Source organism: Labrus mixtus, chromosome 21 (genome assembly GCF_963584025.1).
Source record: "Labrus mixtus chromosome 21, fLabMix1.1, whole genome shotgun sequence".
Taxonomy (NCBI): Eukaryota; Metazoa; Chordata; class Actinopteri; order Labriformes; family Labridae; genus Labrus; species Labrus mixtus.
In genome coordinates, this window is record NC_083632.1 from 9,625,887 (window position 1) to 9,652,250 (window position 26,364).

A 26,364-nucleotide genomic window follows, 5' to 3' on the forward strand; every position below is an offset into this window, starting at 1 on the left:
TCGTCGTCCACAGACCCCACCTCCTCCTTTCCTCCTGCTTTGGACAGCTGTTGACATTCCTTTGGCATAAAGGCTCGGCCTGTCCCGGTGGGTCCCATGGTCACTGGCAACCTGCCTGGCTTGGAGTCTATTTGCCAAAGCAAACTGGCCAATATGTGATAAATGAAACGATGAAAAGATTTCAATACTTTGAAACTATGACCACCACCAACTATTCATCTTTGGATCCTAATTTAGATTTATTTTGCACTGTTCCCACAACTTTATTCTTGTAGTTTGATTGTGATGGGTACCTTTCTTAAACTATCATGTTGTCATATAAAGACAAAATAAGAGATACAATGATAAATATTTAAAGTATATTATTAAAACGTTTATTGTAGACGGCAGCTGTGCAGTATTTTTGCAACAATTTGACCAAACTGTCTCAGCATTGGTACATTTCATAGCATGCAGGACAACTCTAGAAATCAAGAAAACACAAGTTATTAAGATTGTTTTCAGCACGGCCGTCTTAGCTCAGATGAATGTTTGGCCTGTGTGCTGCACTGAAGTGACAGGACAGCTTTATCACAAGGTTTTATTGTTCAAATTTGATAGGTTTCAAAATCTTTCTGCTCAGCAGATGACATTTCATTCATATAGCCTTGACATGTTGTAACACAAATCTAATGTGAATGAACACTTGTGCAGTACAATCAAAAGAGCCCTCGAATAAATTATTCCTTTTTTATTATAGTAAAACATTATCATGAATTCCCCAAATCTGCAGATTGTGATGATAAAATGGAGTGCATTATGTTACAATTACATGCACCCTGTGCTACAGTATCTAAAAATATATCAATTATTAGCAATTTTAATAGAAAATATTTAAACTATAGAACAAAACCCACATTGTTAACCTTAAAGAAGTTAAATTGACAACTTCTAGAGAAACAATCTTAGGTATAACAGTCCATATTTATCACAACTTGCAACTGGAAACATGGAAACAGGAAGACAAAAGAGCTGGTCTTACATTTCAGTGCAGAATATATCAAGTCACTTTAGCTGTCATTACCATTAATTGGACTTTCTGTGCTCAGCATGTATGGAAATATATCTCATCCAAAGACATATTTCAGTTTGAGTACATGATCAAATGACTAATTGTTAGTTTCTTGCAGCTTGAATATATACGGAATTCCACGTTGTAATTTTTTGCAGCTAATCATATTAAAAACTAAATATATAAGTATAAACTATTAGAACAAAAGTGAGAAAGGGTTCAGGAAAAAAAACTGTTTGATTTCTTCTTCTACTTTTTGGACACTGTTACTTTCTTTATTTTAGTTTATAAAAAAATAAAATAATAAATAAGAAAACCCATATAAGATGGTTAGATAACCTAGGGTAATCCTTGGTACTGAATGATAAGTTCTGTCCTCTCTGCTTAATTGTTCATGTGTTCATTGTTTTTTCAGCCGTTTGCTCTCCACTGTGTTGTGCTATTTTCAATAAGAGAGCTGCAGCAGAAAGACTTTCTTATGTGTCATACCTCCAGCTTGTTTGTTCTATCAAAAGGGCATATATAGGCTGACACACAATAAAGAACATATTTTCAAGGACTAAAACATCGAAAAAAGAAATAATGCATATATAAAAATACCTCAAAGAAAATCAAGATGGCAGATAGAAGTTTCAGTTTCAACACAAACTTACTGCTCTCCCTCTCTTCTTCTTTGGCACGGGACAAGGGTGGTCATGCTTTGCCCAGGTGCCGTCTGTGCCATTGGCGCTAAAGCGAGGAGAAGCTGGCACACTTTGGGCATGGCTGCGGCCCCCTTCTTCCTCAAAGGCTTGCCTCGACTCCCTTCTTTCCCCTCACGGTCCCTGCTGCTCCATAGCCCAGGGAGCTCATTAGGCCAGACTTCCTCTTCATTTAATCCATTTTTCATAGCCTAAAAAACAGTCCCTGATCTTAAAAATCCTGGCTAATTTAAGCCTGGATGTTGGGGAAAAGAGTAAAAAATATCATGAAAAAGCAGGGCTCGCGCTTGCCTTTTCATATTTCTGATGTCAAAATTAAATGTTGTTTTTTCATCCAGTACCGTTACGGCCAGAGCTGGAAGATGCAGAACCAGCACTAGGGGTGAACAGTTCTTGAGCAGAGTTTTTGACCCTATAAAGCAGAATCCTAGTCCTTCCACTTTTTCGCCTGTTGTCTGCAGGTCTGTGGGGGAAACCCGACGTGTTAACTTGGCCTAATGAAAACATTGGTAATAACATGCTCCCTCTCCGTGTTCCTTTAATTATGCATCTCAGACTGGATACCAGAAGGCCCCTGTAGGCTTCCAGCTCCACTTGTTGTGGAAGTGAAGTTTCATTTGTAACTTGGATCTTGGTGGGGAGCATCTGCATGGAGAAACTTGCTCTTTTTTATCGTTTTTCTCTCCTTGAAACTCCCTTGGTCCTTCTCGCACATGACGCAATTCCTATCTTTCTCAGTTTCTTATTGAGCAAGGAAAACTTGTATGAGGAAAAATGTGTATATCGGTTCTTTCAAAGACATATGACCGTGTATTAGTATTTCCAGTATAGCTTCTGAGACACTGCTTTACATAAGATCAATTTCTGTCTCTGCTTCTACCTTGTGCGCCAATATCTTTTAAGTCATGTCCCCCTTAACAATGCAGAAGTTCACGTTCTTAAAAGTTGTCCAAGGCTTTGTCCTTTATCTCCTTCTACGAGGACAGAGCTTTTTTTTCTTTTCTTCCCTCTCCCAGGAAACCATCACAGCATTAATATACCTCCCAGGTATAAAGTGTTGATGACTGCCTGTCTCCTCCGTGTGACACTTATTTCACCAAAGGTCTCAGAGCAAGAGGTGGTGGGGGGGGGGTAACGCTGAGGGAAGAGAAGGGGAAAAAAAAAAAAGAAAAAAAAGAGCTGCTTGCATACCTCAGCCATCGGATGTGGCGGAATTGTTAAGCAGTCTCGGCTGCCCTCTCGTTAGCCTCCGAGATGCCCGCTGACAGAGGTGAGACAGCGAAAGTTGCCGTGGGTTCATAGGAGGAAGGGGGTCAGTGCCCCTCAGGGTACCGTGCAATGGCCGTGCCAGGCCAGGACCCTGTGCCACCCGTCTCCGGTGCGTCCTCTGTCAGAACGCCCTCTGCCCCAGGCCGCTGCAGAGAGGGCACACGGGGGGCTGTCACGCGTCGGCCTCAATTACAATCAGGGGAGGGAGCATGCAAAGGCTCGTATTGCAGCACTGTATCATACCAGTGCAGACACTGTTGGCTGAAGATGTTCTGCTATTACAGCTGTCACGCTGACAAACTTTTTTTAGTCGTTTTAAGCGCATTTTTAAAAGGAGTTGGTGTAGTCCAATTAAAGGTGCACTGTGGAGTTTTTTTTAAACATTGTGTTTATCGTTTTCTAACTCAATGCTTTATACTTTAAACTAAATAGCACTACTACGTGTCCAAACCGAATGGTTTGCTTTTAAGCCTGTAACAAACAGCAGTGCTTGTTCATTTAGCCAGCCAAGTCTACTCAAAAAGAGTCACTTAATACTTGATTGTACCTACCTGCATTTTTCCTCCTCTTCCCTGCACACAAGGGTTCAGGTAAATAGGTTCATTAGCCAAACACCTGTAGATGGTGAAAGTAAACAAATAGTTGTATCAAGCAAGCCAAAGACTCAGTTTAACTCCGGAGTGGAGTGGACCAAACTTGGTCTTCGTCTGCTGGCTGTCTTCTTAACCACCTACCTGATAAAGTGAACCACAGGCGGGCTTGAAGTAGCTTGGTTTTGGACTGAAGCCAGCATTAGGCACCTCTTTGGTTGCCTACATACAAATTCTATTCTGCACAATGAAGTTTGGACCGTCTTCGTTTTTTGTAAGCAGTCTCAAATGATACAAACTTGTGTAGATGAGCCATGCCAACAGGTATCGTAGGCCTCAGCTTGTCAAGAGTCAAGTGCAGGGGCAACAAAGTGTTTGGGCGTTTGCCAACCTTGTGTATTGCCACGTGCTGGTCTATCCAAAAAAAAAAGTTGCCGTGAGTGTGGTTGTTGCCCTTCTAGCGATATAGTCTTCAAAGTGCTGTGCACCTTTCCTTTGACCAGCTGCAGAGCTTTTTAAAAACTCATGTTTTGTGTTTGTGTGTCTTCATGTGTATGTATGAAGCAGAGGTGGAAATGCTATATGTATTTACAAATGTTCTTGGGCATGGACTGATCATGTACCGACAGAAGAATACTCTTAAAATAGATGAATTGAAAGCCAAAGAGTTGTCGTTGGTTATGTTTTTGCTCTCAGATGCCTGGCTGTATGGACCACATGCTGATTTGCACAGAGCACAGAGACACATACTTATATGAGGAATCAGCATATTAGTATTAGTTTCTCTCTATAGGGTGTTGTAGACATGCCTGGCTGCTGCTGTTGCTGTCAGTCATGACAGGGTTGCATACCGATGTCCTACCCCTGTAGAGAAAATGACACGTGGCAAAAAGAACCACTGTGAGTAAGAAATGTTGTGCGCCCCCCCCCCCCCTTCTTCTTGGCCAACCTGTCTGTGTAACATTATGGCAAAATTAGCTTTGCCAGATGGCATACATTATTCATAAGGAGAAAAAAAAAACGTATCTACGGTTGTGTTATTACAGACATGATGACTCTCTGTCTTTCTCTTCTCTACAGTGAAGAGCATGCCGTAAACCCCTCAGGGAGCCGGCGCCAATCCTAGAAACTCTCCCCTACCCTATTGTCACCTTCGTCTACAAACTTCAACAAAACAAGAAAGGAAATAATTTTGTTCAGCAGCCACGGTGACAATGTGTATTGCTCAGTTATAGATTAAAAGTGAGGGAGTTTCTTTCAAAAGAAAGGGAGTCCAAGACAAAAGGGAACGACAGGCAAGGGAAGGTTAGAAAAAAAAAAAAAGGAAAAAGAAAGAGGCCAGCTACTGAGTTGACAATTGAGTTATAATATCATGTCCTTTATGAATAATTAATTTGATGGCGCTAAGGCCCCTCAGAAGGTAGATTAAATTAGTTCTGCCATGTCTCAAAACTTAGATATGCTTCATTAGTGTGGGAGATGGTGGCAGGCGGGTCGGTAGTTAGTTCATGATGAGGATGAGAAGACATCTCGTCATCCCGGCGGTGATGCACCGTGCTGAATTACATTTACGTCAGTTGAGAGGCACACTCAGGAAGTCAACCCAATGTGCTGCTCCTTGTGTGACTTTCTGGTCACAAGAATTTGGATTTATGGTTGTCACCTTTTTTTCTTCTTTTTTTTTTTAACATCTGTCTTGATTTTAGAGTAATGCAAAATGCAGGTGTCATTTTTTTTTTTTATGCATTTTGCACTTTGTTTTTATTTGATTGTAAAGATAGACATCATTCTCCCATGTTTTTACTGAGGTCATTTCCTCTCATATTTCCATTCCATCTTCAAGAATGCTTAAAACTACCATAAATAACTTTCATACATCTTATCTCTTGGCTGTCTTATCTGTAGAAAATTTCCGATGATGACCCTGGATGAAGGCCACAAGCTGAAACGCGTCGGTCTAATTTGTTTATAAAGTTGCTCTTCAAGGACATTTTCGACAGAGGTCAAAAAGCTCCAGCAAGAGCTTTTTGACCTCTGTCGAAAATGTCCTTCCAGTCTGAATGCTGCAAATCGGACACAAACCCATTAGTAAGAGGCGTTAAAAATAACGAGAAAGAAAAAGTCTAATTCCTGATGACTTCTGAGGTTATATAGAGGCATCATTATTGACCTCAGTCTGTTTTTCACTGTTCACAGTAGATGTGTATTCTTTAAAAAAAATAACATGGAAATGACTGTTTATTTCAAATAGTGGAGAGAAACAATCTTAAGTAAAGACATTATCCACTGTATGCTGTGGCCTTTGACATGCCCTGACTTGTCGTGCCATGTTGTGTACGTACTCACAGAAGCTGACAATCATCTGCCTTCAACTCTGTGGCCCCGGTCATTGTCAAATGAGGCGCATGATGTGTCTCTCTTTTGTGAGTCCCCTCTGTGCCTCCTATTCCCTCCTATAATAGCAGTATTATTTTCCTTTTTACCAGAGCAGGGAAGTGTGATGGTATTACCCTAAAGTAAAACACAAAACTTCTGTCTCTGCCGTCTGTCAGAGCAGACACAATGCCGCAGTGTTCTGATAACAAGCTCCAACTGTTGCTCGGCTCAAAGGAAATTGTCAGAGCACCTTAGATTTGCGAAAAAAGAGAATTTGATGTATCATCTTTGCAGAAGTGTTACACTGAATGCCAGCATTAAAGACGCAAAAAGTTGAAATGTTTCTATGGTACATGAAAGGAGCTTTTTATATGCTGATCTCCGATGCGTGACAAATAATAGACAAGTATTTTATTTTGGCCATCATTCTTGTCAGTTTTAGCTTTGCAACAACCTCCTTCTTTACATATTGAGATGCAGATACAATGCAAGTGCTATAGAGTGATAACACAAAGGCCTGAAAGAAAGTCTTAGTAATGATCTACCATTTGAAGCATTAATATGAGACTGAAATTGAGGAAAAGCCAGCAAATAATGTCCTTTACGGTTTTATATTAGAATGTTAAATTATGACAAAAATGGTTTGCGACTCAAGAAGTTAGTCAAAGGTTTGTTCAAAAACACTTTCTACCACTTAACTACCTCAAAGATTAAGTTGAAGCAACACTGAAGGCTTACAATGTCCCGGAGCGATTCCAGAAGCTCTTGCAGTGCTACTTTGACAATTTCAACATGGGTTTGACCTGCAATAACTTCACTACTGACTGGCAGTCAGTCCTCAATACATAAGGAAAATAAGTGTCAGGTTAGTTACGGTAAAAAAAAGGTATATTGTTTGCTGTCATAACCGGCTAATACTGTGAAGCGATTGCCAGTGTTTGACCTATTCTAGTCCCATCAGACACACCAGTGGTTCTCATGCTTCATATTAACCATTCCCAGCAACCACAAAAGACCTCTTGGAATCACTAGACCAAGATTAACATAACTTTCACAAGACTGTTTTGTAAAATTAACCCAGTTTACGTTGAGATTTATACTTTTTTTTTGTTGTTGTTGCTCTTGGTAAATAATCCGTCATTAGTTTGATTTCATTAATGTGCTGACTGTAGAAGTAAAGCATAAAACAAATGCTTTATAATCCAAAAATAACATTTCATTAAGAAGAGATGAAACCAGGAAACGAGTTACAATGCTGATTAGTACCGTGAAAATGGGTTTCATTCACTGAGACTGAACTGGCCTCAGTGGTGCAACCTGTCACTCTACAGCCAGCTTCAACACTGAGCCCAGTTCTCTCCCCTTTTTTTTTTTTTTTTTTTTGCTTGTGTTTTTGGAGCCTTTCCTCAGCTCATGAGTATTAATGAATTCAAAGTTTGAGGAAAATAATCTTTAAGTGTTTCCAACTGTCAGATCCTGTCAGTGCAACCACTTCTAATGGCCTGCGCCTTCCATTCAGGCTAATGTTTGAAGTCTCGCTTTCATGCCCTCCTTTTCCTCCGATGCTAAATTGCTGCCGACAGTCCCGTGTCCCCACAGATTGTTTGTTTTGTTTTTCGACCATGCTTGTTTTACATATCATCGACGTAACGAGGATTCATCTAGTTAGCGGTTAATGGGGGGAGGGGGAAGGGAAGGAGCGGTCTGTTGCTTTCTTATATTCAAATGGGATGTGATCTTGAGTCAGGTAGCAATCTGTTGTAGCGAAGAATGTGCTAAGGAACATGTGAGAACCTCCAAAGCGATGCCAAATCTTTTTCTAAAAGTAGCACCGATTTCTTTTTTCATGTCCAAACCACTTGACAGGGAACAGCTGGGCAGGAACCGTCAGGCTGCGCGAGGCGTCACATCCTCATCGGTTTTGAACAGGCGTGGTGATGGGGCATTGATCGAGACAGTGTAGAGGCTCCTTTGTGTGTACTTCACTCGATGTTTTCATCAGTTTTAACTTTAACTCTCAAACCGTAGGTGCTGGGTGGGCGAATCCAACAAGCACATTTAACAAGTTATTTCATTCATTTAGCAACAAAACCCTATTATCAGTGGGTGTTGAAAAGTGCTAAATACTCCTAGCGCTCTGATGAAAATATGGAGAGGGGGGCTCCCAACAGGCCTTGTCAAAACATGCAAATGAGCCTGACGACGCCAAGTCCGATTTTGACAAACATAATTAAGGTGTTCCATTTTGGGACATGTTAATGAAGAAGACTGCGGGCCTCCCCCAGGTCGTCACTAATCATAAAGCCTTAAAGCTTTGTTAGCGTGCGTGCATGAGTGTGTGTGTGTGTGTGTGTGTGTGTGTGTATTCCCCCCCAAATCTCCCGTTTTATTGGATAATGAACTGTTCTAGAGTGTTAGATCTCCCTTTCGCAGTCTTTCGCTGAGTTTGAGGAGATAGGCAGGGGAAGAGCTGCCCGAGGTGTGGTGTTGTACAGATAATTAAAAGGCAAGAAATTTGTGTTTCGCTCTTTGATCTGCCTGTCAACGTTCTGATTAGAGACGTAAAAGCCTTTAATCAACTGTAATGTGATGATTAACGCTCCTAAACTGTTGAAAACGAACCGGAGGAACGTCAAGTTTTCACTTTCTTCCTCCTCCCTCCTCCTCCTCCTCCTCCTCCTCCATACATCCCTCCCTGAGTCCATTTTTTTTTTTCTCGACAAACTGGCAAACTTTTTCTCCTCCGTCAGTTTTGTTGGGCGGGGTGGTGGGGGTTGTTAAATCAGATGTTGGGTTTGATTAGGGACCAGCTGACGTGTTGTTTTCTATGAATCTGCCCAGATTTTATGTCATTACTTCAGCTCAAATCTGCTTGATTTTCTTTTCACATCCAACAACTTTTACTTTGCCCTTCAGTTAATATATGTTCATTAAGTTATCACAATGCAAAAATGCTTCAGACCCATCATTTGTACAACTCTTAATAAAATCTCATTATTAAAGCTGCACACTATAGCACTTAAACTCTTATTTGTTTAATTAGGTTGACTGTGGCTGAATAAAGTTTGATGTACTAGTGTTTTTTAAGTTCTATTCATGTGCTATTTATTTATTTATACTTTAGTTACAATGTGGCCAGCGCAATTGTGTGACACAAATGTCAGCACTATGAATAATGCATACAGGAATTAGCTCATTCCGGATATGACTTTTAATTCTTCACTTCATACATTTTTTAACGATTTTGACCAAGTTTAATCAACACATAAAAAATCATGTTCCCAGCACTGGAAATGGAATTAATAAGTCTGCACTGATTGAGCTTCACAATCGACCAATCAGGACACACACACACACACTGAAGAAGCAGAAGAAGAAGAAGAAGGTGTATAGGGTGACCAGTCGTCTGTAGAAATTCCCTGGTTTTTTAATTGAGGACCTCAGAAAGCAGGGGCTGCTACCCACACATTGTTGCATGTGGGGCAATCACAGCAAGCACCCAAGTCCATTAGTTTTCATTTGGATGGTTCAGTAAGACTGGTTGATTAAGTCCAGGCAATTTGCTTGTAGGAATCCTCATTCTGCGCTCACCCCTCCTGCTTCTCAGCCCTCGGGTTCTCGTTCAGGTTAATTTAATCTGGTTTGTTAGAAATTTTAACACAATAGCTTCGTGGCTGTCAAGATTCTTTGGCACAGCACGCAGAGTTTGCTGTTTATTTTAGTTTAACTTTGCATATGAATGCTTTAAGACATCTGACTGTACTAGTAATTAAACTTTCCGTAAATATTCTGTTTTTATTGTTGCTAACTCACGAAAAGCAAAGTAATATAAGAGCGAGTGTTTCTTAGTGTGTGCAGCGGGGTCTGCAGGGATATATAGGTATGGGTAATTTCATAAATGTAAAACAAACTATTCTTCCCCAAGCCTCATCAATTCTCATTGAATGAGGGTGAAGGGGACTCTGCAGTTTAAAGGAAATGTAAATCTGGCGATCTGAGAATTTGACTTTGAGGTTGAGGTGAAGGGAAAAGGGGAGGGGGAGCTCAAATGGAAGGAAAATGCAGCTTTCAATTTTCTCCACCCCAGCTCAGCTTTAAACAAATGGTTCTATTACCAGCTGCTCTCCTGCAGGCCCGGTCATTTATACCCATTAAACCTGCGTCTTATCACCCATAAGACGCTCTTACGTCTCTCCATCCACCAATTGTCTATAATCAGCCATTTAAAACAGCAGCCGGAAATTTCTATTGCGCCTTGCTTCGGTCTGACGGACAGGCAAACGAGCTGGGAGGAGGGACGGGGCTGGGTATGAGAGAGGGATATTTTCTATGGAATGATGAATAGGCCAAGTTGAGTGGCTGACTAACAGAGATCTGTCTTAATCAGAAGTGATTTGTCAGAACAGGAGCTCTGCGGGGTCAGGGCACAGGCGATGAATAAAACAGAGCCTGGCGGAGTGAAGAAAGGCCCCAGAAATCCACCCTGACTGCCCACCACTGCTCATACACATGCAAAGGGACGAGTCGGCGCATGGGCTGAAGTCAGGATAGAATGTTATGGCTGTACTTCTCCCTGTCCAGAATATAACTTGCTTTTGGACCTTTTTTCGGTTCTTGGACTCTTAAAAAGGCTGAGGTGCCTCGTCTCAATGTTGAACGCACAGGATGGAGGAATCCCAATATTGAGGAGAATTTTTGATAATTGCAGGGAACAATACTATCTTTCCTTGCCGATACTGTACAGATTCAGACAGGTAGACTATAGCATTGGTGAAGTACCTCTCTGACAAGAAAGCATATATTATTGGTGGAAAAACACTCATTGTTGACATTTTTCCAAGCTTTGACTAACGTTACACTTAAAAGAGGTCCATTTTTGGGTAGCTAGTTTTGGAATCAGATTATTGCATTGGGTGGAACTGTTGATACCCAATAGCGGGCAGTATTGGTGGTTTACATCGATATTGATATTGGTAGAGTACACTAACCAATGCACCAATCCATTAGCAAAATGTATTAACCCCCCCTCCCAAAAAGACAAACTGATTTCAGGTTCATTTTCAAGTGTCAACAACAAATGACAGTCTGGTGCTACAGTAGCTGTTTTTGTGAATTCAGCATTATTAGAGGAGTGACTTTATTGTCTACTTTTACAAAAATCTGTCTTTGACTTGCATGTGCAAATATATGCAAATTAAAACACAAAGTAACACACTTCAGGTGTAATATATTAAACCATTAGACACGCTTAAAGCACAACATCTAAATGATGAGAACAAAACAAATAAGAATACAATAGCGCCACATTAAAGAACGGTGAGTATTAAAGGGTGTTCAATCGTAATATAAGGTGATGTGTACAGTATGGGCAGGCTGTCTTTTAAGTATCAACAATACATGTTTTTTTCCCACTAGTAGTACATGTGTTTTTTTAAATTCTGCTGGTATTAAAGGGCTACATTCAGAGTCAAGTCCTGCTATCAGGAAAGAAAGAAATAATATCAGAGTATCTCGAAGCAGTATTTGCAACTCTATTAAGAATGCTGAGGAGTAACATTCTCCCGATCGACATGCAATAGAGTTTGTTATTATTATAAGTTACCTGTCATAACATTGCTGAACCCCCCAGATGCTACCTGCCCCCCCTGTGACCCAGCACTTGGCACCTCTTTATGTTTTAGCTATATCTCATTGTGAAGGCGCTAGCCTCATGGCCTGTGGGCTCAGCATTACAAATACATCCCAGTGTGGGTACAACTTTGATGGAGGTGATGAAAGTGTGTCACCAGGCGGTTGTAGACTTGAGAAGTCCTTAAAAAAAATCTTCTCTGGAAGTGCACAAAGACAGGTAACTTTATTCACCTGGGAGTCAGAGGCAGATAAGTTGACTTCAGCACTCTGTGTGTGTGTGTGTGTGTGTGTGTGTGTGTGTGTGTGTGTGTGTGTGTGTGTGTGTGTGTGTGTGTGTGTGTGTGTGTGTGTGTGTGTGTGTGTGTGTGTGTGTGTGTGTGTGTGTGTGTGTGTGTGTGTGTGTGTGTGTGTGTGTGTGTGTGTGTGTGTGTGTGTGTGTGTGTGTGTGTGTGTGTGTGTGTGTGTGTGTGTGTGTGTGTGTGTGTGTGTGTGTGTGTGTGTGTGTGTGTGTGTGTGTGTGTGTGTGTGTGTGTGTGTGCAAAGAGAGGGAGCGAGAGTAAATGTATGGTCTAACATCAGGCTCCTCCTCACTTCCCCTCAACCCTCCCATGGGCTTTCCTACCACGTTTGTTGGAGTGTGTGGCTTATGTCCGGATACGAGTGTGTGTGGTAACCTTCAAAAAGTGGTCTCAACTGCTTAATGAAAAGGAGCTGAGCCGGGCCTCAGAGCAACACCACTGTCAGGTCTTGTACCCTTTCTGCTCTGGGGATGGAGGGAGCAAGGCAAAAAAACAAAACAAAAAAAAAACGACACAGAGAAGGAGACAGAGCCCTCAGACAGTGTGTAACTGCTCTGAAACAGCTGCAGTATAAAAACGATGATGCCTCCAATTATAATGTGTCCATCCATACACTGGAGAAAAGTTGAAGTCTGTGGAGGTTTGGCTGGTGCTGGTATTGTTACGATTCTGATCTGTCTTCTTCTGAGCCAGGAGTGACAGAAATGGGCTCACAGTATGACACATTTTACACGGACATTTGAATGATCATGTCAGCCTTTTTGTTCAAAGAGAAAATAAGTCCATAAAGTTGATGATGAGGTCATCGTAGCGCTCAAATTTACAGCCCACAGAGCAAAGATGTAGGATTTTCTTAATATCACATTTGACAAGAAAGGCTGAAAATCTTAACAATGAAGTAAATCAGAAAAGATTTTGCTTTCTTAATGAATGAATGATCTAGTTGCTGTTTGTTTTATTTGTTACTTTTGAATTTATTGGAGCTGTACACCAGAGTCATAGCAGCCAGAAATCATTGAGCCTCATTGGTTTGTTTTCTAGGCCTCATTCTTAAAAATAGAGCTGTACTCTGCCATGTCAGTGGTCTTTCTAATTCCTGACTGCCCCCCACCCCCCGCTCCATCTAATTTTTGCCCTCAACTTTTCTATACTAATTCTTTTCTACATTTACATTAGAGGAGTGAGTTAATTTAAGGCTCTCTGGTGCTGCTGGTGTGGAGTGTAATGTAATGGAATAATGGGCTTGTTAAATGGACCTTAGGGGATGGGGATCTTTAACAAGTGAGTCAGAGCAAGGCTTCCAGGCCAGGGTTATTTCAATTGTTAATAGCTGTTTAAACAGGAAGGGAATATTTTATACACTAACGAGCAACAAGTCGGGGGCATTTACAGTAAATGATGTCTCCTCTCCTGCTTATTTTTTATTTTTTTATTTTTATTTTTTTTTCAATCAACCGTCTACTCTTAATTTGAGAAGAAATTTCACAATTTTGCCCTGGTCATAAATATAATATTTGGTTGTCTTTATTTTTTGTGGTTAAGGAAAATGTGTTAAATTGAATATTTGGCAAGCATGGCTTCATTTTCTGCATTCAAAAACTGTTTAATAGCCATGGTGGTTTTTTTGGGTGGAACACTGTTTTTATGAAGTCTGTGATAATCATGATTTTAATACAGTTACAAAAAGGGTTTTTCACTTTTTAGAAGCAGTTTCTTATTTGATAACCTTCTTTTGTGAGATTCTCTTTAAAGGTATTTTCTTCTGTACCTTTACGAGTTATTTTTTGCAGTATCTAATAAACCCTTAAACAGACAACCGGACAGCAGGACTTAAACGAGATGAATAAAAATTAAGATGCATGCCAGATAATAAGTAATGCAAGAGTTGACAAAAAATGAACCACCATGCATTTCCTGGGGAGGTGTTGTGTACGCCCATTATGGCTCAGTGTTGTGGGGGAAACCCAAATAGACTGATTGGAGGAATGGGAAGAAATGTTGACAGCCACAGAGCCAAGGACATTTTTATCTAAATATGCAATGAAACAACTTTTTTAAAAGCTCAACTGTTTAATCGGCCAGCCCATAATGTCGGCCAATATTAGCATATCCAGTGACTATTGGTATCTGCTAATTTTCTACAGATGTGTGAAAAATTGATATCGGCCCCAAAAATCCTAAATCAGTGGACCCTATAACTTTTTGTAATATGCACTTTTGTATAGAGGTTTTCCTCATAATGCAGGTTGTTAGATGAACTATACTGCAGATATAATTATGAGGTTTATTGATATCTATCTTTCTACAAAAGAAAGGTACGATGGCTTTATTTTTTTTTCCTTCAGCGGTTACATTTTTAAGTTGACCATTCGAGTGTGATAATTCTGTATGACTCAGTTTAAACAACAACACATTTTCTCTACTGAATTACCTGCTGGCTTCTTGCACTGTCTGCACTTAAAAGAACACGAAACATACTTTTACTGAATGTGTGTAATGATCCTCTGTACCACTGCTAAGCTTTCATTGGAGGCCTTTTCTCAGACTACCTCATCCATCTTTTTACACATTGAAAACCTTTCCAATAATGCACTTGCCATCAAAAAAAAACCTTCTGCTGCTGCAGTCCTTGTCACACTCATTTATTTGAGAAAAACACACACAACCCTGACAGAGATGGATAGATGTGCCTATTTGTTTCTTTAACAGAAGATTTCCGCCACAACTCCCTTCCTGTTTATCCCTTGTTCTCAGTCTGATAGCGACGGGGGAGGGCTTGTATTTTTTTATGGTTATTAATACCTGCACTCAGTCTTTTAATCTGCCCTATTTGTCACATGTGACTGTCTGACTGCACTGTTTAATCTGGGTATCCTTCAATCTGTCTTGTCCCAGATTAGAAATTAATGAAGGCAGGAAGAGACACATTTGAGTCGGTTACAGTGTAGGGATGGGGGGGGGGGGTGGGGGGACAGGATGAATGGGAGACGAATGTCGTTCATGTGACAGTGCTTTGCCTTTTTTCTACTTTTCCCTGTTCCCCTTTCCTTCTCTCTCTCTTTCTGTGTATTTCTACCCGTCTCTCTTGTTTTGCTGCCAGATGTAGCCCATTTTTTGCTCTGTCGTCGTCCCACCCCCCACCCCCTCCCCACCCCCAAACAGGCGCTCAGCACGTGGGCCCTTTGGTGTGCGGCACCTGTGTAGTGTAATACAGTCAGCAACTGCGTTGTTTATTCCGGATTTGTTTGGTGCGCTTGAAAGCCCGTCTTTGATCCATGCAAAGATTCTTCACTTCTTTTCCTTTTTTCCCCTGATTCATCGTCTGCCTCCCTCATTTTTAAACGCTAATGCTGTACCAGCGTGGTTGTATTGGTGGCAGCAGTGTTTTTTGTTTTTTTTTTAAGTAGAGGGGGGCAGCTTATTTGGCTTATCTTTTCTTTTTTTTAATGTTTTTTTTTTTTTTTGCATCCTTTTGTCATCCTCAACCCCAAGGGACAGGAAAATGACAGTGACCACTGATGAGCTTGTCAGGTGCCTTGTCGGGGATGTTTTATAACCGCACGTTAATGTGTTTACATCAACAACTGACGAGAGGCATTTAAAAAAGAATGGTTTAATGAATATTGCATCGGCTGAGTGGACCCCACTGACAAGCAGGATGCTGGGGGTACTGTCGCCCACAACTTCACAACTATTTACTGCAGCATTTTCAGAAAGCTTAAAACAAAAACAATTCCCATAGCAACAATATTTTATCATCTGTCCATCTAAAACTCCCTCTGGACAGTGTTACAGTGACAGCAAGGAAATGTAGCACAATGGCTGCATACATTATGCTTTTTCCCTCCAAAAGACTCACTGATTGAATCCATTTTAAAACACTTCATATACGAATATAAACGTTCTTTTACTAAAGCTACAGAAATCAAACTGTTAGCAGCCACCCCGTTCAATTAAGGTATTCCAAGATTCAGAACATTATTGCAAATGTACGACTGAAGCTATTGGGTTTTTTTTTTTCCAATCCCTATTTCATGATCAGTTTCACGATTTTCACATTTGATTTCGTAAGTGTCAGACATCTCGTCTTATGCCACGACTGTTTCTCTTACAGAACAAGTGGGTCAGGAGATTCTCACCAACCTGCACAGTGACCGTGAGAAGATCCAGAGAGCCAGAGAAAGGGTGGGTACACACACACACACACTATCTCTCTCACTCACACACTCACACACTGACACATGCCACCTGCACACACTCATCTGTCTATTCTAACAAGTGTTTGTGAGACCATAAAGGCGTTACAGCTGGTTGGCAACGTTGACAACATTCACCACTTTCTGCCCGGTCTGCCAAGTAAACACACAAAAACAAGTCTACACTCCTGGGCACATCGAGTGAGCAGAGATGTATTTACATGGTACTTAGTTGTGTTGAGTGCTTTTAATGCCACTGGATGACCAAATCAACGGTAGCATTCTTATTATGTAATATACTGACTTATTTGCATATTAAAAATCTAAAAAAAGGTTGGACATTCGATCCTAATTCAAAATGTTGTCATCAAAGCTTCTGTAAACTTATACAGATATAAGTTCGGATTCAGCTTATTAGGCAAGTTAATTTATAAAGCATCATTCATATAAAGAACCACTAAAATCCTTACAAAGCTCAGAACAGAATATGAAGATCATGAGGAGCATCATTCTTGGATTCAAAAAGCATCAATTTGAGTTCAAATGTTGAGTATTTATTTCCACATCATCATTCTTGTGGGTGCATATTATCAGAATCTGTACACCTTTCTTTACCGTTTTCTTCTTCTCACCTGAATGGCATTTCCGATGCCAGCTGCCAATCCTTCCTCCCCTTCTCCCCTTCACTTCTCAGCCCTCTTCTTCCCCCTACAATCCTCACACCTTGCCCCTCCTTACACCATGCTAGCCAAAACAGACAGGTAGGCGGACACAGAAAAAGACCAAACACAGGAAGGGGGCCCGGTCCTGACGGCACCCTGAACACAGAATACTTAAAGACCAAAACATGGCAGAGGGCCTTGCGCAGGCGATTTCAAAGGAAAATCAAACATCTCCTTTCAAAACGGTCCGCAGTGTCTACTGAGAGTACCTGCTCTCTCTTTCTTTCCTTTCTCACTCTCTCCCACTTCTTCCCATGAGTCTCCTTTGCCGAACCCCCCACCCCCCCTCCTCCCACCCCCACATGTACAAACACACACACACACACACACACACTCACACTCAGAGGGCTCTAAAGGCACTTTGTTGGGCAAAAGTAAAGCATAAAGAGACCAAGATGTAAAAACATGGCATGAAAGGGCTGGTTAACCATCTCTTTTGCATTAAAGAGATGTGAGGTGGAAGAGGTATAGTTTTAGCATAGATGCTACAGCACCAACATAAAAACACACACACACAAGTGTACACACACGAGCACACAGCTCAGCAGGGGGTGTGGCCTTTTGTTTTGCTTTTATGGTACAAATAGAAGTCAATGGTTGTCAAATGGAAGTCAACCCATGGTTTCAACAATGGGTCAAAGCAGTATGCTTCTAACTTTGAACCACTGAGAGGATCGAAGAATCAATTTAACAGTTCTACTGGAGAGTTCATACAGCTCGAGGTAGCAGTGGAGAAATTTACTAGATTTAGCCAGTAATATTTTTAAGTGAATCAATTTGATATTTGAAATTTAAGAGTTGGAATTTCTATTTCTATTTTAGATGTCCAATACCTTTGCAAAACAAATCCATAGGCTGTATGAAAATGAACATAGTGTCAGTGACGTCACTCATTGATTTTTGAAGATGCGTTATGAAGCCAAACGATTGCGGTCACTTTATCGGAAATTCACCCCACACCTAACTTTCAATCAGTCAAGAATCCCACAAAGGGGTGGAGTTAAGGTTATCCTTTAACTTCTTAGCAAACAGCTACAACTGGCCAACCTGTAAGCCATCACAAACATGCCCTCAATTATGCTAATGTAGGCTAAACTCTAAATGTAAGAGTAAAAATAGATGATTGGTTGTAAAAAATATTCACTCATATAATAAAAAATAAAAAATATAAAAAATATTTTGAATCAAGCTGTAAACATGTTAAACTTTGCTGTAAAAACAGCTTTTTTTTAAATTTGGGACCAGATGAGAATTCCTTGGCGTTTACAGCCAGCCTCAAGTGGACTCTCTAGGAACTGCAGTTTTTTGCAAGTCTACATTGGCTTCCTTTGTCAAAAATGTTTTTAATTATGTGACTTCTTTCTACAATTCTTGATCTAAGTTTACTACATCATGGTTCTCTCTTCTCTGTTACAGTATACCGAGAAGTACAGTAGATGCATAATCTTTTAATGACAGCCCATGAGAATGAAGTACTCAGGTGCAACCCAGCACAGAATCCTGCAGCTAGCTTTCTAGCGCTCTTCATCACCAAGGTTAAATCTGTTCCCTTGTTTTTACGTAATGTTTGGCCTTACAGATAAGAAGTAAAGTGATAATAAAAATGTTAAATTTTACCTGAAAATTAGCTTAATTAAAAATAAGTAGTAATAAAAGTAATTTTTTTAACCATGGAAAGTTACCAAAGTTACCGTAGGGAGTTTTTTTCTTTACTAGCTGTACATAAAAAACTAAACATAAGGAAAACATCCTCCTCTCGTTCTCAGGCAGACGCTGTTAATTTTAGACACTCAGCCGCACTAAAATGTCAGTAGGTTTTCCATTTCACGTTAAAAAAAGAAAGTCATGATGTTTTGTGAGAGGCTGTGGAGAGAGAAAGAGGAGTGGAAAGAAGGAATGATTCAGAGATGTATTTTGGGAGAAACTGTGAAGTATCTAGGGGGACAGATCTGTGGGTAGAGGCAGACATCAGGCAACTGCAGGCCTTGTTGTCTTTGCCAGAGGGCCCAAACCCCAGGTCCCCCACCTCCTACCCGGTACCACATGCATCCTTGGCTCTCGCAACCTGCATTCGCACTGACCCGTTCTGCCAGAGGGAAGGAGGGAAGGAAGGAAGGAAGGAGAGGAAGAAAGTAGCAGTAAAGGAGGGATGGGGAGGGAGTGTGAGAGATGACTGCAAAATCAGTCTGAACAAACAGGAAAAAAATAATAATACTAGAACCACTGTAGAGAGAAGTGAAAATTAAAAATAGACTAAAACAAAGAGTAAAAAAAGCTGATGAAAACTTACTGAGTCAAAGTAGCTTTATTAGGATGGCAGTTATTATCTGAGAGAGACATGAAGAGGACCGACTCCCTGCTGACTCTAGAGAGAGCCACTCTGCAGACATTCTTCCCCACGCTCTCTCATCATCCTCCAGAAATGTGACTACAGGTAGACGTTCATTTCAGCTCACTCTGTGCCGTGTCAGCATTTTCTCACAGTCACACTTGCACCTTGTTGGCAACATCACTGCCACTTCCTTTTCCCAGTGAGAGTCCCCCACAGCTGATAAGAGGCTGGAATGAAAACATCTCTAAGTCTCTGGGATGGGAAAAAACAAAAGAAAAGGCAGAGTGAAGATGGAGCCATAAAATAGCCATGGCAATAAGCCCTGAGTAGTCAGTGGACTCTCTATTCTGTTATATATTTCAAATACAAAGAGCACCTAACAATCTTTTTTCCTGCACCATTCTTATGACTGCATACAACAAGCTGAGTAGAAAAGGTTCTACATTAAAATGTCCACCTTCTTGTAAGGAATCCTCCATTGTCTTCTTGGTGAATGTTTCTCAGCGAACAAAGAAAAAGGGGTTACATTTTGGTAAACCTAGCAGTTTTTTTTAAAGTCGATTTGGTAGGGGGTTGTCTCGAGACAGATGAACCTGTAACCTAAAGGTAAAAAAAGGAAAATCCTAATCAAAGGATGTCTAGCTCTAGCTTCCAACTAACAACTTTAGGTGGAAGGAGAAAGTGTCAAGCGTTAGAGGGCCTTCTGAAATTGCCCGTGAGCAAACTACTTTGCCTTAAGGCCTGTAGTACAAAGCTGTGCAGCACTGTAGCCTTACACAAGCTTACAGTATTGCTGTTATTCTTGTAAGGACTTTAATGTTATAATAAAGTTCCTAAATGTTCTTTTTTTTTTTAACGTGCATTGAGCTGGGGATATATTTATGCTCTTTAATTTTGTTACATTGTTGGATTAGAACTGAAACTGAAACCCCCACTTCTCCCTCTTTTTTGTCCCCTCAGCTGAGAGAAACAGACGCCAACCTGGGCAAGAGTTCTCGTATCCTAACTGGCATGCTGAGAAGGTAAGAGGCAGGTAGGGACCATGTTTCTGCAACTCTTTCGTATGTATGTCGGTCTAACTGCTGCAAGCTTTACTCCAAGTCATCCCCATCTAATTCACTAGGCCGAACTGACCCAACTTCATCATGAATCATGAAATGTTATATACAGTTTTTGCAACATTACTCACTACACAGGTTGGGAAGATTACCCAAACAGTTTAACCTATATATGAATTGATCAACAAAACTAAAACTTAAAAATTCCAAAGAAATATTGTAATTCGTAATGTATTCCATTCAAACTTATAAGTCATAAATTAAATAATGGACAGTTGTTTCAAAATTGACTTGTGATAAAAGGCAGCTTCTTTTCCGCTCCTCAAATCAACTTGTACTTTTTTTAAGAATCATCTTTACTTTTTTAATTTCCTTAGTTTTGCTTCTGAGAAGACAACTTAAAGGTTACTGTAAATAATCAAACTTTGTAATAGTGTGAATTCCACCTCTTTTACATGCAACGCTCTTTGCTTGACATGTTTAAGGGGTGGACTCAGAAAATAGTTGTCTTACAAAGACAAGTGTGTTCATGTCTCTATTCTTTTCTTCTCTTTGCCTTTGTGTTTTTTTTTTTCAAAATGCACTTCCAATCCACATCCAACTTGCACTCTTTGTCTCTCTTGGTCGCTAGTTTATGCACAATACAGCCTCCAACAATCACACAAACACAAGCATTCACACGCAAATATTTCAATAGTCTTGGTATTATATGCATCTGCTATCTAACACACACACGCAGCCGCACACACACACACACACACACACACACACACACACACACACACACACACACACACACACACACTGTAATGTCTTGTCACATCTCCATTTCATAAAGTGCCTGTGTGCCTGTCCCTGAACCGTAACGCCACGGTTTTGTTTCTCGCTCCCCTCTTTCTTGTTTTTTTTCTTCTCCCTGTCGCCCACTGTGGATTTTGATTAAGAGTAATATGTAAATGACACCGACTAAATGTAAAATCCTGCGGCCAGGAAGGAAGTGCCAATTGAAATAGATGCTTCAGTGCCCATAGACAATTTGGAGGGCGGCTCACAGGGCAGCCGGCACTTACAAGAGAGGGGCGGCCTGAGAAGGGCTGTGACGCCGACTGTAACCAATATTTCTGCATATGTCTCCATTTTGTCAAGTCTGATTATGGGAAGAGGAGGACGGCAGCAGGGGGGGGGGGGTCAAGTTTCCTGGCGTGTCAGCCAAAGCTGTCCAGAAATCATTCATCATTCCCTCCTCCCTCCCTCTCGCCTCCCCTGCACCCCCCTCTGCCGCTGAAGTAAATAACACACTTATTTCAATATTATCATATTAATGTTAAAGTTCAGCTGTCACCTAATGGGAAGACTTAATCAGACGTAGCATTTTAAGAGGCGTGCTGCCACTCCCCCCCCCCCCTCCTCTCTTGACGTGCCGAACCTCTTCTGGTTAGCGCTCCGCTCAAATCAGGATTTATGAGGGCCTTCCAAAGTGGAGCCCGGCTGCGAGCCTCTACGACTACCTCCTGCCTTTCTGCTTGATGGGAGCAGCACAACATGCACCCCCTGCTTTCTCTTTAACAAAAAAAAAAGTCTTTTTTTTCTTCTTCTTCTTTCTTCACTGTTTGAATAAAAGAGGGGGTTTTGTTGTAAGTTTGTGGACTGGAAACATCAAATCTGAAGTCATTTATAACAGGAGATAGAGAACTGAGAGCTGAGAAGTAAGTTCAGGATGGTTCGATGCTATCTCACAGCCCACCCCCCCCTTTTGAGGCAATTTGTCCTCATTTGTCCATTCATTTCATTATTTGCTCCCCTGGTTTTCTGCCTTTTGATTAATTGTTTATTTGTGTGCGATGTCAGAGAAATTGTAGTTCCTTCACACGGTTGTTTGGTTGGGGGTGGTTGGTTCCTCCACTTGTTTGTCTCAAGTATAGAACATGTGCATTGCTTTACGTCTTCAACAAATTTGCAAATTATTCAACAAATTGAGTAAAAAAAACCAAAAAAAAATCCTTTGTTGTTATAATTAACCACTGCATTTATAACACGAAGCGGAGGTGGACAAAGACTAGGGCTCGGAATCACATGGTAACTCAAGATTTGATACAATGCAATGTGATACGATACGGTATGATACCTTACCATGCGATACGTGTTACGTGGCCCATGATACGACTTATTGACAGCCGATATACTGCCAGACAATCATATCACAAATCACAATATCCGATTTAACTGAATATTACAAAGTGCCTCCATGAGAGGTCATGAATGGTGACACTGTGATTCATATTGGAAGATAAATCTGTTCAGGTAGATTGTTTTACATCAATAGAACATTGTGTTAGGGTTAGGGTTAGGGGGGTATAAAATGTAACTGTTGAATTGAGCACATTTAGTGAGGCGACTTTAATGTTGAAGAGACCTCTTTGGGTTTGATCCATAGTCACTAACTAGTCTTCAGCATGTGAAAGGAGTGATTCATCATGATCCACAAGATGCATGGTCTCCTTTTCCATTGTTGGCGAAGTTTCTTTAAACTGACACCTCTTCTTAAATCTCTTTACGGACTGATGTATATCACCCCGGCTGAGAAACAATGAGACACTCATTAGGGAAGCTGTCACAGTGCAAGAAAGCCAATTAACTTAAAGACTTTGTGAGTATCACTTATTGTTAGAAACACTGAGAGACACACACACACATTTAAAATAACTGTTGCTTTGTTTGAAAATTAACCTAAGCAGATTCCTGACTGTGACACCTCACACTTCCAATGAGGTTAATTGCTATAAAACACTATTATGTGCTGTTTATAATTAGCCTCACAAACACCGCCTCTGTCTCACATCAGCTCTTTTCATCTACTCAGTGGATGTCAGTGGTCTAGTGACGGGCATCCGGGGCATCCTCTCTTAGTTAATTTTTTATTCAATTTTTTGAAATCTTTTGGATTTTTAATTTAATCATGACAGGAGCAGTGATCTCGATGAGGCAGAAGCTAAATCCTTATATTATATTAATGTCTATATCATCAAATAATCTTCTTAATGAAGTCACATTTAACGAGACGACCGGTACCAAAGTACCAGGAACAAAAGATTTGACAAGAACAATGCATGGCAGGAGATTAAGCAACTTTGACTTCTTGCATTACTTCTTAACAGATGTTTTTTTTTTTTTTTTAAGATGTCTTTGTTTTTATGATACACAAATCAGTTGTATGTTATTTGTAATGTGAATATTAACAGCATTGAGTAGTTCAAAAAAGTAATTTGCATCGTATAATACAAACTTGTAAGTCTTATGTATATAAACATTTAGGGGACGTTCATTTCAACAAATTTGTCTTCGTTAGCTTCCAATTTGATTGCCCTTGATAGATATATGTGTTTTTGTGGAGCGCATAATGGAAGGAAGTGACTCATAGCATGGATCACAAACCATCATTAAAGAAATCAAAGACCTTAAGGGAATCTTTAGGCCTCTGTTGTTTCCATGACATTAAAACCATGGCTCCTTTTTTGTACTAAACGGCCCTGTGACTGAAGCGTGAGCCTTCCTGCTGCTACACTGAACATCTCAAGCATCTCACCCACCATGGTCAGAACAGTCGGGAGAGGGATGCAGCTCCAGACCTAGTTAGGACCACTGGGGCTCCTGGCGGCTTCATGGAAGGGGGGGCACAGTGAAGGGCAATGAAGCAGGCAGGATTGAAAGAGGGGGGGGGGAGATGTATATTTTGAAGCAGAGGGGTTGTCTGCTCTCGCTGGCAGCTGATCCCACATGCAGGTGGTCGACTCAGTCGTCAGGCAGATCAAAAAGTCAAGGCCCCGGGTGGACCTCCCTTTGAAATGGGAATGGGGCCTAGATATCAGACAGAAAACATAAGCAAGCTCCCAGCCACAGAACAGCTCCATATTCATGGCTGGGACTGGCAGGAGCGACGGGCAGGGAGGATGGACAGCGCCTCAGCCTTCAGAAGAGGACTCATGCACGTTCTGGACACTGATTAAGAGATCAGCCCGTGAGCAGGGTGAGGATGATGCAGGAGCTCCCAGTAATGCAGGCACAGTGTTACTGAGATACAAACTTCCCTTTTTTGAGGCGTGTCTTGACAAGCTGTTTTGACAAGCTGTCCTGAACTGTGGCCATTTCATTTCTATGATTTAATACTGTAGTTACACATTGCAAGATCAGATTCCTGTTATACTATTGATCTTTTACTAATGTGTCTTTGCCTATGTCATCTCATATTTACCTATAAGTAAATCAATAGTTCTCTTCTTTTGTCCTCGATTGGTGAACCGAAAAACCCAATCAATCCCTATCATGACCTCAAAAAACCATGTGTAGCAGAGAACTTTCTCCAAGTTCGGCCTATCTCCTGTATTATTTGGAAAATATATACTCTCTCCTTCTATTGGTCTGCCTGGAATATTAACTACTGGGATATGTAGGTCACATAATTAATGGAATTCAATTTCTACCAGTGAGCTGCGGTGGGTTTTGGAGTCTTGGGGCCCTCTTGAAGTTGAACAAAAAGATGAGGTTTTTTTTAATTGAAGCTGAAAGATGGGACAGATTGCAGCTCAGATGTTTTTGTCTCACGATTTCTTTTCATTTATTTATTTGGGTTTCCATTTTTTTTGGTGTCAAGAAAAGCAGAGAAAAATGTGATTACTATGTGTTGCACTTCTGGAGGGTCAGGTTATTGGGCTCCAAGTTCAACCATTGGACCATCACATGCAACATGCAGTTACTGTCCTCCACAGTCATATAAACCCTTCTTATTCTTAATTCATAAGGATTAATTCCATGTCTATGACATTGTGTATGACATATTTGCCCTATTTCTCATTCTATTTTACTTTTTATTGCAGCTGAACTCATCACAGTAGTCATAGCTGTTCGTGTTTTCTGTCTCGAGAGTAGCAGATCACTCCCAGTGGATCCCACTCTCTCTGATCTCCCCTCCATGTTGCTGCCACGATAATTCCATGTACTCCATTTAAACATATTCCCTTTGCTTTGCCATGTTCAGCCTGGCATCATTGCCACCCCATTCGACCCCTTCCCCCCCTTCCCTATATTCCTGCATCCCTCTGGGTCAGTCCCATCTCTGGCCTTTTTTTTTTTGGCCTCTCCAGAGTAGAACTATTTGCTTTTTATGTCCAGTCTGTTTTTTTTTTTTTTTATTCTGGCAAAGGAGCAGAGTGTCAAAGCATGAACAGTTTTTGCTCCCAATCCCTTGCTAAACTTGATTCATGTCAAGACCTATTGGGCATTTTACAGACCTATTGGGGCTTAGATTATCAAACAAGAGTAATTCAGAAATCAGGCTTTTGTCTATTGTGCAAGCTAACCTGAAGGCAAATGGTATAATCTAATTTTACTGGTTTAGTTATTAATGCAATAAATAGATAATTTTGAATGCTGTGTAAAATATATCCTTTCTTGCCTACCTTAAAGTCACTGACTATTTTGGGTTGGTCCAGTTTCTACAACCCCAATAAAATAGGTTTTCTTTTGCAGTTCATTTTGACAACATACAGGGCCTGAAATTCATCTTTCATAATAGGGTGAATCATTTTCTATTGATAATAAAAGCATTGATAACAAGTCAGCAAACTGAGCTGTCCTTTAATAAGTAATTATGTTGTTTGACAGAAATCAATATCTTCTACAAACATGTTGTGGTCCAGTCTGCGCTATGTTTCTGACTCAGTAAAAGTGTGTGTGTGTGTGTGTGGGGGGGGGGGTGTTCAAATAAAGATTTTAACAAGTGGATGGGACTTGTGCCACCAGTATACAATGGCTCTGACACTAATGCATAACCCTATTCATAATAGGTAAGGTTATGCTAAATATTAGGCTAAGGCTAAATATCACAACTTATGAATGTTTTATTGCAGTCCAGTTGTGGTCTACATGCTATCAAGACCTTACTTAGATATTGAAAGATATCCCAAACCAATAGCGTAATGCTGAGCATGCGTCAGATGCCACTGTCAACAGATCAGAACAAGATCAGATTGTCCATTGATCATAAACGACAATGATACATGAATTGATTAAATAAAAAGGCTTAAATAGTTGTCAAATATACTTAAGCGGCCATGAATATACCTGGGTAGGCCACCCAGTTACA

The 26,364-nt window shown here is 40.7% G+C and overlaps 1 protein-coding gene across 4 annotated transcripts in view; it reads left to right on the top strand.

Annotated features, from left to right (window-relative positions):
• The window catches only part of vti1a (vesicle transport through interaction with t-SNAREs 1A), a 117,993-nt gene that overhangs the window by 61,745 nt on the left and 29,884 nt on the right, over positions 1-26,364 (top strand). For 2 of the 4 annotated variants that reach the window (XM_061028967.1, XM_061028968.1), the window contains 2 exons: positions 16,032-16,102; positions 20,128-20,200. In XM_061028967.1, coding sequence (XP_060884950.1) covers positions 16,032-16,102; positions 20,128-20,193 — 137 coding nt within the window. In that variant the 3' untranslated portion in view covers positions 20,194-20,200. The remainder of the gene's footprint in view (positions 1-16,031; positions 16,103-20,127; positions 20,201-26,364) is intronic. The other 2 variants (XM_061028965.1, XM_061028966.1) reach the window with 1 other exon arrangement.